Source organism: Mustela erminea, chromosome 5 (assembly GCF_009829155.1).
Source record: "Mustela erminea isolate mMusErm1 chromosome 5, mMusErm1.Pri, whole genome shotgun sequence".
In the NCBI taxonomy this organism is placed as follows: Eukaryota; Metazoa; Chordata; class Mammalia; order Carnivora; family Mustelidae; genus Mustela; species Mustela erminea.
Window position 1 is genome coordinate 64,399,456 of NC_045618.1, and position 14,892 is coordinate 64,414,347.

A 14,892-nucleotide genomic window follows, 5' to 3' on the forward strand; every position below is an offset into this window, starting at 1 on the left:
GTCAGTGCTTCTGGCTGTCCTAGCACATCCCTCATCTCTGCTTTGAATGAACCATCAAAGGTGTATTCCAACCTTTACCACAAGGGGCCGCTATTTCCCTAACAATGATGGGAGGAGCCGGCCTGCTCAAGAAAGGCCACACCAGCTCTGGGACAGGTATGAGGAGTCGCTAGGATTCCACCTCTGAAAGGTGTCTCCATTCTCCTGAGAGAGTGGGAGCCAATGCAATATTAAGTTGAAGCTTAATATTAACATTAAAAATATCTCCCCCCGCCCTTGGGAATTAACCTGCCCCAGGAAGGTGGTTAAGCAAACATTCAATAAAATTTTTAAAAATTGTAACATACTAATATGATGGCATGTTTTATTTTACAGCAGTGAATTGTATATAGCCTTTTTCTCCATAGTTTATCAGTTTGGAGTATATGTGCTCCAGCATACCACACAAAGTGCTTACACAATATTAGTTTAAAAAAAAAAAAATTAGGGCACCTTGGGTGGCTCAGTTGGTTGGGCAACTGCTTTTGGCTCAGGTCATGATCCTGGGGTCCTGGGATCAAATCCCACATCGGGCTCCTTGCTCAGTGGGGAGCCTGCTTCTCCCTCTCCCACTGCCTATCATTCCCCCTGTTGTGCACACTCTCTCTCTTTCTGTCAAATAAATAAAATGTTAAAAATTTTTTTAAATAGTTTTTATTTTTTTAAAGATTTATTTATTTTAGAGAGAGTGCACGTGTGAGGGGGGAGGGGTAGAAGGGGAGAGGGGGAGAGGGAGACTCCCTGCTGCAGGCGGAGCCCAACATGGGGCTTGATCTCATGACCCTGACTGAGGTCATGACCTGAGCTCAAATCAAGAGTGGAACACTTTACCTACTGAGCCACCCAGGCTCTATTGTGGTGGTGGTGGTGGTGGTGTTTTAAATCAATCTTTGTAGAAAATCCTATATATATGGATGAAATACATTAATACTATTTAATGGAATTTGGCATATTCTGGGCAAACTAAGAATCTTCTGTGTAGGGCTGTGGGTTGAGTGAGGCAGTACTGAAGACATAGCCCCTGAACCGCATGCTCTCAGGGTACCCCCAGCATATAACAACCAGGCCAGCCCTGTGCAGTATCCACTGACCCAGAAGCCACCTATCACGCTGCCACAGACTGAAGGTAGAGGCTTGCCCATTTTCACATGCCTCCTCTCAGCCGTTTTCTCTTCTGTGTTTTTCTTTTCCTTTTCCCTAGCCCATGCTTCTTCCCTCTCTCTCTTCATTTATCTTAGTGAAGCAGATCCCTTTCAGAGGCCAATCCTGCTCTGCTTTCCTTGTACTATAAGGACAGTGTTGCCCTCAAGCCTCAGCCTGCACTACAGGGCTTGGGCTCGTGCTGTCAGTGGAATACGGAAAACGACACATCCCAGAGTCAGGAGGACCGGGTATGTGGGAGTGGGGGCTGCAACACAGGATTTGTGTGTCCAGGCTTTGTGTCTTTGTGTCAGGACACTGTGTCCTGAGCCTGAATAAGAGTCACGTACCTGAGTTCTGTCTTGTGAATCTCGGCAATCTTCCTTTCCAGCTTCTCTGAATGTTTTGGGAAAAACTGGAACTTGGAGCTGTAGCCTTCAGGGTGTTTCCCTGGGTCATAATCCCCAATCTCCGCTTGCAAAAGTAAAGCAGAGTAAAAACAGTTGTGGAGATAGGTAAAAAATCATCACTGGTAAGTAAACAACGAGAAATTAACACACAGAGCAAAAGGCAAAGCACACACCAAATTTCTAAGGAACAATGGGTCTTGAGCAAAGAAGTGGGGCAGACAGAGGAGAGGGCAGGCCCCTCAGAGGCATGCCTACCTTTGTTTGCCCAGGTGTGCACTGGGGGTTGCTGTCAAGCCTAAGCTAGAGACACTAGAGCCAAGCCTGTGTTCTGTGGTCACCACAAGTAAATACCCCAATAAAAGAGCAGAAGGCTGTATCATGGTCTTTATCCATTCAGCCTGGAGAAAAGGGCCTGGGATCAGTGCTCTTTGCGGCAGCACGGGAAACAGCTTGAGTAGGAAGATAGCCAGGGGCCTGAGCCGGATTTGAAGTCTAAGCATCAGTTTTGAGGATTTTAGCAGGGACAGACTGCTGAACGAGACATGACCCAAACTCAGAACTCAACTCTCAGTTGAAATCGAATCTAATCAAGTGAGTACATTTGAGTAAATATTCTTTCAGAGCTGACCAGTGTCAGGCCCCTTGGAGAGAACCTCAGAGTGGAAAGACTGGTTCAAACTGGCCATTGAGTTCTGGAGCACCAGGTTTCCTAGTTTTCTGCAAGGGGCAGGGCTTTCTCCACCCATTTAGAAAGATAGAGTTCATCCCTAAAGCTGCTGGGATCTCAGATCCGTGAGCTCTGTGGAGGGGAGGGTGCTAGGCCTGTGGTGCTGCTCCCTACAAAGCCAGTCAGAACCCACCCCTTGCACAGGACGTGCTCCACAGGGAACATCATGCCTATGTTAGGAGAAAGTATGGTAAAAAGTGCCAGCTGCTTTGTGGTTATCTTTGCTCTTAGTGAGAACCACAACCAGGGCCCATGAGATACGTCAAGTGAGGAGTAAATATTAAGAGGAAAATGTGCCCTCCTCTCACAGCTGAATATTGTACTTGTGCACAAATCTACTCATTGTGCCTTCCAAATCACTTGGGAATTTCTACCATTCAGCAAGAGACTAAAAGCTTGCCTGGGCCTATAGTCCAGAGTGACCTTGGACCACGGAGTCATTTATGATTTTATTTAGAAAGCTCCAAGTGGAAAACATCAATATTAGACATCAACTGTTTTTTCAAAGGGGAAAAAAAAAAAAAGGAAAAATTCAATGTGGTCGTTAGGGTAAATCTGGTGGAAAGACTGGAGTTTAAAATCTCACTTAGGACCAACTTCTTTAAAAATGAAGGAGGCCTCTTTGGATAGCTTAGAGTTGGCAGGGACCTTCTAGACTTGCTGTTTAGGTGCTTTTTAAAAACAGGAGTCTCAGAAGTCAAAGTTACAATAATGTGTGGACCTTTACATTCTTAATGCAGCTATGATATTTCTCTTAACAGAAGAGCTGTAGTTTCTTATTGGCAAGCATTTCTCAGGTTCTCTTCACAAAGCAGCTTCCTGGCATTCACAGATTGCCAATTAAAGGTTCAGATTCATTGACAGAAACTGATTTTAGTGCTGTGGTCCCGAACAATCTAGTGACCGTTTCAGGCCTAAAGACTAAGAGGAGTCTTGGAAGTGGCACTTAGGAGAGCCTGCACTTCTCAGAAGGAGAAGGCATCACATACATGAAGTGTGCACACATTTCCAGCTGTTTTGCAAAACAAACAAAACACCAGTTGGCATCAGCTGATACAGATTCAACTCTGCCTTACTAGGATGCTAGGAAATGTGTCTGTTATTTGTAAACATTCCAACTTGACCACTCTGAATGGAAAGGTCTCCGAAAGGGACACCAGTATTCCAAGACAGTTCATACCTTCGAGATATGCATGAAAGGCTACGAAAAAATGTATCCAGATGACTCTCCAGAGTCTCAGTAACTCTACCAACCAAGGGTGGAGGAAACCCCAGACAGAGTCCCAGTGGTCCAAAGGTGCTGGCAGAAAGACCCGAGGCACAAGTATAGGGTTGAGTGGTTGGAGCTTTCTGGACCTAGGGAGTCCAGGCAAAACCCTCCCACTCACACTCTGCTTCAGGTTAGATACTGTTTATATCCAAGAAGTAGTCATCTGTGGAAACTGGAATAATCAGTACTTAGCATGAAAAGCAAATTCATCTTGTCAAAAGTCATTACCTTGAAGGATGTAAGCTGCTAACAAGGCAGCGTCTGATGTTTTACAGAGGAGGCGGCCATGGTAGAGATCCCTTTTGATCTGTAGGAAGACTAAGTACCTGGAGAGAAAACAGAGGCTGAACTAGAAAGGATTTCTCTGATGGCTTTAAAGACATAAGGATGGAATATGAGCCTATCAAAATTCTCATCAGGGCGCTTTTTTACTACATTAAAATAAACTTAAAATGTACCACAGAACAAATGTATTTTCCATTTTCCTGAAGACTTTTAAGTACTTTGCCCCAAACTGATTTGGAGTTCAATTCAAAACAACCTGTCGGTTTCCTTCACTAGCTCAAGACAGAATTGGTGCTTTCTGGCAAAAGCACCATGCCCCACCCCAGTGCTGGGTTTTGGAAGGAGCCAGCCCTGGCCCTTCAGTGCTAAAAAAGAAACCTGTGTCAGCAGAGAGGGGCCAACTGGTCCTCTCTCTGTCGTGGATTCCGGCTGATGTTTCTTCCTAAGAAGCAGAACAGCGGGTGAAGGAACCAGTCCAAGGAGGAGTTCCACCTCAGCCTGCCAAGACACCCTGCCCAAGTGTGGCAGGGCCTTCAGTTATTGGCAGAGCTCAACCGGACCTCTCAGAATCTAAATAAGGTGTAAAAAGGGGCACCCGTGAAGGAAGCAAAGAAACTTGCGGCTAGGGTTTCTTCCAACAGAGAAAGCTCTCACCTGAGATGGAAACAGGACAACAAGAGTAACAGCTAATAGTAGCCAATACTGACTAGGTCAGATCGAGCATTTCTGATCTGCCGGTTCAGGGGTTATGCACTTTACGTGCACTATCTCATCTCATTCTCACCTAAGACTTTGAAAAAGGTACTATCATCCCCCATTCTTAAAATATTTAATTCCAAAAAAAAAAAAATTTGATTCCAGTATAACATACAGTGTTTGTTGTATTATTCCCCCCCACCCTTTTAAGAGAAGGGCGCTGAGGGTTAAGTGATTTTTCTCACCGCACACAACTGGGAAGTGGCAGAGCCAGGGTTTGAGTTCAGGACTCTGAGACTCCCTTTTGTTGGCTCTTAGTCACTACGCTATATGGCCCTCCTTGCATTGTAACTTCTTCCAAGTTCCACAAGGAATTGGGTGGACCTGTCACAGTGGAATGGAATTGTTGCCTCTATTTTAAAATGTCTTTACAAGGAGTAGGTCTCTGATGTCAAAACATTACAGGTGCCCTGAGAAGAGCAACCACCAAGGGTATTAAACCCTTAAGTGTGTCACCTTCTACAGTGATGCCTTGTCCTGGGGCATCTGTGGTAATTTAGAAATGTGCCCACAGATTCTCTGATACTCCTCATTTCTGGAAGTAGAACTTAATTCTCTCCCTTTGTACGTGGGTTGGACTTAGTGACTTGCTTCTAACAAATAGAATGAAACAGAAGCAATAGTGTCTAACATCTGAGACTAGGTCATAAAGAAGTGAATCCTCCAGTCAGACCTTCAGATGACTGCAAGCCCATGGAAGACCCTGAGCCAGAGCCACCCAGCTACACCTCTCCTGAACTCCTTACCTACAGAAATGGAGCAATAAATGCTTATCATTTTAAGCCAAGTTTTGTGTCATTCTGTTAGCCCTAGATAACCCCAGAATCCCTGTGGGAGTAATGGAAATATAAAATTCCCCTAAACTCAAACAGTCTGAACCAAAAAGAAGTTGGGCCCCCCCTGGACAACTAGAGGTTTCCACTGCTTCTGTTTTCAGGCTAAACAATAATACAGAGGATTCTGTGCCCATTTGATCCCGTGAAAATGCTCAAAAGAAAGAGGACCATTGACCATGTAACTTCTGGGGTGGGGAGAGGTACCAACAGGTGACTACTGATTCAAGTAATTAACAAATGCAGGAGCAATTAAACCTTCCCTCCTAAGGCTCTGATACTCAAATTGTGGCCCACAAGTCAGGGGGGTCAGCATCATCTAGGAGCTTGTTGGAAATGGAGACTATTAGGCCCATCCTGGACCTACTGAATCATTTTAACAATATCCCCAGGTGACTTTAATATCTAAAGTTTGAGAAGCACTGTCCTAAGAATATTCGAAAGCATCCATCTAACTACATCAGGAGGGACTGCTCTCCCCAAACCAATGGGAAGGTGAGTAATCTCATCTGAAAGTTGTAAGAACTCTGCTCCTCACTACCAACCACCACCACCAGCAGCAGCAGCAACCCTGCTCTGCCCCAGTGTTTGCTATGAAAAACTGAAAGAAAAAGACATCATGTAGAGTGAATAATTAAGATGGGTCTACCAGAATGAATAATTAAGATGGGTCTACCAGATCTCGGGGTCTTCACTCTGCTTCCCACAGTAAGAATGCCACACCTCCCTACGGGAGAGAGGGAAGGAGGGGGAGAGAGGGAGGAGGGAGTGCTTCTTTGCTCCTACCTTCCACAGGCTTTGGCAGGATGTGGAAGCCAACTTTTATCCCTTACTCACTGATCATTCCCTGGGCCTGAGTTCATATATCACTCCTGTACCTCTCTGTCTGTGTCCCCAATTCAGGGACAGCACATATTGGACTAAAGGAGATATTGAAAAGGGACAACGAGGCTCTGGGCTGTGACTCTTCAATGTGGCAGTGAGGAGAATGCCCCCTGGGGGGAGCATGTCAGAATCTCTGTGTGTCTCCTGGGTTTGAAAAAGCCCTGCTGGACCTTCTGGTCTGCTCCCTTCCCACCCGGAAGGGACAAACTCCTCCTGACACCGAGAATCATTGTCTTTATGAGGCATCTTTATTTTTTTTAAGATTTTATTTATTTGACAGAAAGAGAGCACAAGTAGGTGGAGCAAGCAGGTAGAGGAAGAGGAAGCAGGCTCTCTGCTGAGGAGCCCGACTCAACTTGGGGCTCCATCCCAGGACCCCGGGATCATGACCTGAGCTAAAGGCAAATGCAAACGCTAGACAGACTGCACCACGGCACCCCATGAGGCATCTTTATTGATGGGTGCGTGGTCGGTGCCTCAGTGAGCTGGGAAGTATACAGGTTTCCACTACTGAGTGGGGATTCTTCAGACTAACGGAGGTAGGACAGCTACCGGGGGTGGGCTGGGGTGTCAAGGTAAGACCACGGGAAGACTGCCGGGCAATGGTACAGCAACTGCTGGGAAAGAGGGGACAAGTCAATGTCCTAAAAAACAAAGCACAGCTTTTGAAGTCAAGAAGAAGGGAGCTCATGAAAGAATCGGCCGTCAGCTTCAGGGGACAGAGCTGTACTAGGTCCCCCTCCCTTTTCTGCCACAGTGACGTTCATCAAGCTTCATGTTTTGTTCACTGAAAGAGGTAACCAATGTTTCGCTGTTGTTGGACATGAGAATGTATTCCACATGACTTGTAGCATCCCTAGACCTATTCTCAAGAGAATGTGACATAGTCTCCCCTGCCACACATGGGTCTAAGGAAGACTATCCCGTTGCCTAGACACTGCCACTGGGGCCACTTTGTTATCGGGGAAGAGATCTGCCTGCCAGGGCTACCCAGCCCAGCCAGCTCTAGGTGAGCAAGCTAGATGGGTTACCCCACCTCAGAACCTGCGAATAGGAGTGAAAGAGCCTAATTCTCTCCTATGTGAGGCAACAGAAGACCGGACACGTAGAGTAACTTGTCTGAGGTGATAAACAGTGACCAGAATCAAGGAGGGCCTCCCGACTCAGGGCCTAATGCTTTTTCTACCTCCATGATAATTCGGCTAGTTATTAGAGAGAGGGGTCCTAAATCAAGTGAAGAGAACTCTGTCACTGGAGAGAAATTCTCATTGGAACCAAAGAAGTAATTAGCCTTAGACCAGATTTGAGACAACAGCTTATTCCTTAGGACACTTCTTTGGGTAAATTTTGCCAATCTCTTCCTGGCCTCATCTCCATTTTTGTTTTAAGGCCAATGTTGTCCTAAATTAATGGAAGTATGAAATGGGACTATCCGAAGGCAGAGTAAGTGAAAATCTAAAAAGACAGCCAAGGAAAACCTGTCTTTCTGTGACATGGACGTCTCTCCAAGGTGTTGGCTGTGTACTGTGCTTTCTGATATCAGAGGGTGGAGATGAATCCACAGATCGTTCCAGAATTAAAGGTTCTGACCTCTGGAAAGAACTGGTATCTCTTGAAGAGTTTCTCCAAAGAGTTCTTACTTCGGTCCTGGACTTTCCTTCATCAGATTCTTTGTCTCTGGCTTCCTCTATAATCTTATAGTCATCTCCTTGCAGTCAGAGATGTTTTTCAAATTTACTTTTAATATTCTAGAGACCCTGTACATCTTACGCCTAGCTTCCCTACTCACCCTCCCTCCCACGCATCATCCATCCATCCATCCATCCATCCACTTCTGAGCACTTACACGAGCCAGGCACTGCCACAGGTTCTGGGAATACAGAAGGGAACAAAACAGAACCCCCACTCTTACGGAGCTTACATTCCAGCAGAGAGAGACAGACAATAACAAAACAAAGTAATAATGATTTACTGAATGCCTGTTGTCAGCCACACACTTTACTGTAGTTGGTTTGTTGTAACTAGGCTCCACGCCCAATGTGAGCTCAAACTCAAGACTCTGAGATCAAGAGTCGCACACCCTACTGAGTGAGCCAGCCAGGGTCCCCCACACCATGCTGTTTAACATGCACCCTCTCCCACAGTCCTCACCATGACTCTGGAGGTGACACTGTTTTTTTTCCCCTGCTTCATAGATGAGGACACTGCCTGATTGGAGAGACTGTCCCTTGCCTTGTCTCACCAGTTAGTTAAAGAACCCGGAATCTGAACCCAGCTCTTTTCAACAGGTTAGTCTGGGGCCGGCACGCTACGGCTTGCCACCAGAGTTTCCAGGGAAATAAAACAAATATTACTGGAATGCAGCCATACTCACCCATTTAGGAGTCTCCGGCTGCGTTCGCACTGCAAAGGCAGGACTGAGGAGTTGGGCCAGAGACCATATGGTGCACAAAGTCTAAAATACTGACTCTCTGGCCTTTTATAGAAAATGCTGACCAGGCCATCTTAGCCTAGGGTAGGCTCAACTGATGTTCATCGAAGGAACTTAGGACCCATAAACTCCATTCGTTCTTGCATTTTATCCGGTCATTCTATTCATATTTTTTGTGAGCAGCCCCACTCAAACATGTGTCGGGCAGTTTGTTTCCTTAGAAGGTGGGGGCCCATTTGCTCTCAGTTTCCTTCTACTATTTGATCTTTCCAAGAGTTCACACACCTGCGGTCCCTGTTAACTGCCAAATCTGGAGCCTAATCCCCATTTTCTCTGCCTTGTCTCTAGTTCAGACAAGGAAATCTATTTATTACTTTAAAAAATGACAAAAGAGATTAATCAGGATTTGGCAACTAAATTTATCATCTGGAGAGAGTCCAAGAGATAAATGGAAGCACAGTGCTTTATGCCTTATTTCATACCCTCCTCTCAGTCTGGCTTTATGGAAATAGCCGAGACGGCATGGAAATTTAGGACCGATATTGCTAGGAAAAAACACACTGACAGCTAAATTAGTTTGGCAGGAAGGTGGCATGAAGGGTTCCAAGCCAGGAATGAATTATGGGTGTTGAGTGAGGCTGGGGCAGGTACCCGCTCTCTCAAGATCAGCAGGGAAATGAACGAGCAGAAAGACTCAGCTAATTCCAAGGCCTCCACAGAACGGCCAGATCAGGAGGCCAAGGCACCCTGCACTTCACAGCCCCAGCAATGCTTGGAAAATGCATCTGGGGAAGGAGGGCCGATGAGGTGGACAGCGAGGGGAGAATTGTCGAGGACCAGGACGCTCAGCACAGATGTATGCAGAAGGGGGAGGCGCTCATACCCTTGCTGGTGCCTTTGAAGCTTGCTGACCTGGAGAGAGGCCTGGCCGTGGTCCTGGTGCTGCGCCACCAGGACTTGGATGACTGATTGCTTGGGATAGCTTTTTCTCTGAGCCCTCAAAAGTTAGCTGCTTAAGTGGTAGGACTCTAGCTGGTGGGGGAAAAGGACAGGGAAGGAGCGGGAAATCTCAGAAGAGGAGCGCCTTCCCACCTCAACAAAGGAGAGAAGCCAGAGCTAACTGTGCAGAGCCCTTGGGGGTCCAAGGACCATGGACTCCATCTGGCAGCCTCTGCTGGGCACAAGGCTTGCCCAGGGCCATGGGGGTGTGTATCACAAAGTCCAAGACCCTCGGGTAATGGTCAGTTCTCCCGACAATTCTGTGCAGGAGCTGTTACTCTCCTCATTTTATCAATAAGGGATCTGAAGGTCAGACAAGTTACATATCTTAGGTCCAAGGCCACAGAGACGAGAGATGACAGAAATAGGATCCGAGCTTCCGGGTCTCTGATGCCTCTGGATAGGAGAGTCTGTCTATTAGTGTCATGGAGGAACACCTGATTTAGAAAATTCTATTGTTAAGAGCTCCCCCTAAGGGCTAAGATAACCACATATTTTTGCCCTTTAATCCAATCAGAAAGCTGAGTGCCCGCAGTGCTCTCACTGGCTGCTCACTGAGCTGTTAGAATCATCCCTGTCACCCTCGCTGCTGGTTGAGTGAGGTGGAGACCGGGCGATCCCGAGGTGTGGGATTGGGAGGCAAGGTGCGAGGTTCGTCCAAACATGTGGACAGCAGTGTGGCCTTCTGGGTCTGCCTTGGCATCATCTTCTCTCAGGGTGCAGGGAAGCAGGTAGGAGGGAGAGGGACAGGCTCAGAGTGAGGCTCGGACTCTGAAGGTCCTGAGCAGGGTGGGCTCGTGCTCCTAAAACCGCACAGTTGCTCCTGTAATTGGATGGGCAAAGTGGGAGCCCCATCCACTTCCGTGCAGGTGAGCAGAACCTGCCATTTCCATGCCCAGTAAGGAGCATGAACACACCTCGCTGACCTCAGAGCTTCAGAGGTGTTGCCAGTGCGCTGTCCCTAGCATCCCGTCATCCTGACGGTACCACCAATTCTCCCCAGAGAGAGCCCATGGGGCCCATGTGAAGAAGCCTCCTTTCCTCCCTGTCCCACTTCTTCGCTTTCTTTGCACTACTTAGCCCTGTTCCTTGCCCTCTTCTCTCCCCATTTCCTCGTTTTCCTTCTCTGAGAAACTGTACATAAAGCTAGTGGCACGCTCTTCGGAAGAGGAAGCGAATGTAAATCTGTATTCCTTCTTCCCTCCTCTTTCCTCTTTTTGGAATTCTCCCAAGCAGCTAAGGATCTGGAAGGAAACAGCAAAACTTAGAGGACAGAGTCTCTAACTGGCCATGGCCTCAGTCTCCCCGGTTTTAGGGGGAGCAGGGAGCCGGCAGAGCTCTCTCTTCCTCGGCTCTAGGCTTCCCTGGCCTCGCTCTTGCTCTGGGGCCCTGCCCTCTCCAAGGTAACACCGCCATTCTGCAGATATCAAAATTGGATATTTCTAATATAAAAATTAGGGGTCCCTGGTACAGAGCAAGATGTCTGAGGCAAGACTTTGAGAGTGAATTTGTCTCAGATATACAAAACCCTGGGGAAGCTTTGAAGCGCCTACTCTTTGACCCTCTTGTAGGATGACATGGGCCCGGAAGCTCTTTCTCATCCTCAGGTGGTGCTGGATGAAACAGGATTCATTCCACGCAGCTGTCTGCCCGCCACAGAACACGGTCCCCACAAGGAAGAGTCCATCACGGACCGGATCCCTCAGCACACTGGAGTTTATCCACGTGGATTTACAATCTTCAGTATTTGCCGGCTTCTTCTGTAGTGTCCTGCTTTAGCATTTCCCAAGTACATGAGGCCACTGGAGTCTATTTCAAGCACCTGCCGCCCCCCAAAAAAAGCAACCCACCCTCTCCAAAAACATCCACGGGGGCCACATCCTTGGTAAGAGAAAAAAATACTTTTGATTAATTAATGACTCCAGGTCCCTTTTGTAGGTGACCAGTTTAAATGAAGTATTCACACTTGAAGGAAAGCTCACTCTGTTCCAGTTCTATTGAGTGGGTAAGCAAAGAAGGCATGTGGAAACGAAACGCAGAAGTAAGGTTCTATTTAGGAAGATTCCTTCCTTCTAAGAGTGAGAAGTTTCCAAAATAGAGGCTCTGAGAGGCTCCAGTCCCTCTTTCCCATCCTCTCCAACAGGTCTCTGTGGCTGCGGGAAGTTCAGCCTTACCTGGTTATCTCCTCCTTCAGAGCAGCAGGATCCGCGGGGTAAAACTTCACGCGGAAACACATGGTGAACGGAGGCTGGGCTGCGGAGACAGAGGTGTGCCCGTCTCAGGAAAGACCCTTCCCAGAGTATCACTGGGCTTCCCTCCCCACTGGGATGCACGGGCTCCTGAACCATTATGAGAAAATCCTCACAGGTTTAGGGCCAGCTTACATGGGAAATGGTGAACGATTACCAAGACTTACTGAACTCGGGAGGTTTCATCCCCCAACCCCCTGCCCCCACCCAGGGGTAGGCTTCCCACCTTTTCAGGAGGAAGACTTACATCTCAATTGCTTCACCACAGACTTTGTAAACTCCAACCAATGCTGCAACAGAGAACACAGGACAAGAAAACCCGAATGAGAAGCAGCGTCCAATATACCTTGTTGTACCCACTTGAGAGAACTGGACAGATCGTAGCCCGGGGTGAAAGCCTCCCCAGAGCTTGTGATACGTAGGCTTGGAGAATAGAGAGTGATAGGGTTTTTGGAAGTAAGCCCCCTATGGGAACCAGCTGTGAAGGGGGAAGAGTTTCAGCTTTACATGTCATTTCTGGGCTTGCCTGGCAATGCTGCCTTCCAAAGCAGGGTGCCAGAGTTCCGAGCCACATTCCCAGCACACCAGCAGGCACAAGCGAATGCACGTATGTGTGATGGGGACAAAGCCCCGCCTGTCTTGAGCAGGGAGATGCCAACGTTAGTAGGTTGTGTGTGTTCATGTTATGTGCCAGCTTTCTGAGGGGGGCAGGGCTTTTGGGGGGCAGGGGTGGGCAGGGGGGATAGAGGCTATTGGTCGGGGCTCTAGAAAGTGTCAACAGGTGGAAGTTCATCAGTGGTGAGAAGGCAGGAATGCCTGGTGCACACTCTTGCCTTTGTTTGAACAGCATATTGCCAACCCCTGTGTTAGGGCATACATACTCAGATTCCTTGGCATCCGGGGATGTTTAAAGTCTCAGTCTCATAAGATAACTAACCACAACTAATGTGTAGGAAAGTATCGTTTTCCCCCCTGGATTTTTGTAGGGTCAGGGCATAGTAGCAATACTTTTTTTCCCATGGTACTTAACGTTTGCAGGAAGGAAGCAACGAGATCATTCTGTAACTGTTTCCCAGTTCTACATGAATGCTTTATAAAATCCATTATTGATGTTTGTTGCTTTTATGCTAATCAGGAAATCTGAGAGTTTGCAGAGAGCTACAACTGCTGTTACTTGGGATTGGATTATGTGGAAGTAGACTGAAACCATTAGCCATAAGCTCTGGGAAGGCAGAAAACTGACAGCCACTGGCACCTCAAACAGTGTTTGAGATACGGCTGCCAAACGGACAAAGGAAGCCGGTCCGTGCTGGGTCCACATCTCCTTCTTTTCTGGCTACTTCCATTTAGTGTAACATCTTGGCTGAATCCTCCCTCTGGCAGGAAAGCAGCCAGGGCGGTGCAGACAGCATCCTGGCCTCCTGCGATTCCCAGCTCTCACCTTCTGGGCTGGGCTGCGGGTCACACAGCTAATGGACCCACTAAGAGCCAGTTCTTCCGTCATCTGCACATGGATAATCTGGGCTGACATTCTGCTCTCTTGCTTCCTCTGATCTGAGTTCCCACGAGGCTGGCAACTCATTATAGCCACTCAATGTGGTTAAGAGGTTCTTCTCACATTACATGGCCCACTGTGGCTTGGCTTCACAGGGAAGCAAAGGCAAGAGATGAAATTGCACGGAAACAAGTGGGGTTCGAGGCTGAGCCTGTGAAGGCGGAGGAGGTCTGTCTGATCGGAGCACATTGGAATTGCGTGCGGCGAGGAGAACGCAGCGAGTGTCTGGGTCTCAGTAAACAGAACGCCCCCAGGCACATGACTGATAGGTTAAAATCAATAAACCGTGGAAGACCGAAACTACACGGAAAGACTGTGAGAAGCGCTCTCAGCAGAAGGCAGGTGGAGCTGAACAACAAAACGTCTAGTCCCCTTGGCCAGGGCAGAGGAGGACTTCAGTCTGCCCCGCAGTGAGAGCTCACGAAGGGAGAGGCTGGAGGAGATACGAGAGGGGTGTGAGGGGAGGGGACAGCTGTCACAGCTTGTCCAGGAGATTTTAAGGGTCTGACAGAGAAATCGAGAGAAATCAGGATCCCCAAAGGAAAGTGATGGCCACAGTTACCTTCTACGGTGGTCTGGCTGAATCTGGGTCCCACAATCACTAGCAGACTGATAACACGAGACTGGGGATGAAGGGTCAGGAGAAAAGGAAAGAAAGAGGGGAGTTTCCATCTGTATTTGGGCCACTGGGCCAATGGGGCACGATCTGGAGGCTCTGGAGGCTGGAAAGGGTGCCTCCAGTTTGAAAGGAGAGGCTGAGAGCAGGGTGGGGCCCTGGGCCTGAGCCAGCAACAGGGGAGAGGGGAGAGAGGGCAGCTCCTCCAGGAAGGACTGGGCGAGTTCCCAGACCCCAAGGGGCACCTGTGCAGAGCAGGCAGTAAGAGGGCGGATGTGAGCTTGGGTTCTGGTGCCTCAGGGGAACCTAAGGGAGCGGGGAGCTCATCCACTCCATCTCTACCACGAGTAGATAGATCTAGGGTAACAATTTCCCCACAATTCTGAAGCACCTTTCCAAGCCCCTCCATTTTCCTTAAACCCTCAGTACAGTGACACAGCTTCAGAAACTATCAGGTATGAATTCAGCTGGAACCTTAGGACCCACACAGAGTCTGGCATGAGATAGCTCCGAGTGGGAGACTGGCAGGCCATATGCCTTTGGCAAGTGACTACTTAACCCGAGATTTTATTTCCTCATCCAGAGAATGGCTATTTGACTTGCTATTTGACTCATCTCATTTGTGTAAGGATTAAGGAACAGATGTGAAGCTTTTAGCTTCGTGCCTGATACAACTCAGTGCTCAACTTACATGGGC

At 48.0% G+C, this 14,892-nt stretch overlaps 1 protein-coding gene across 4 annotated transcripts in view; it reads right to left on the reverse strand.

Moving 5' to 3' along the window:
* FRMD5 (FERM domain containing 5) overlaps window positions 1-14,892 on the reverse strand; it is a 310,741-nt gene that overhangs the window by 28,546 nt on the left and 267,303 nt on the right. For all 4 annotated transcript variants that reach the window (XM_032343544.1, XM_032343543.1, XM_032343542.1 and 1 more), the window contains exons 3-6: window positions 12,272-12,314; window positions 11,950-12,028; window positions 3,815-3,912; window positions 1,530-1,653 (exon numbers count right to left, since the gene is read on the reverse strand). In XM_032343544.1, coding sequence (XP_032199435.1) covers window positions 1,530-1,653; window positions 3,815-3,912; window positions 11,950-12,028; window positions 12,272-12,314 — 344 coding nt within the window. The remainder of the gene's footprint in view (window positions 1-1,529; window positions 1,654-3,814; window positions 3,913-11,949; window positions 12,029-12,271; window positions 12,315-14,892) is intronic.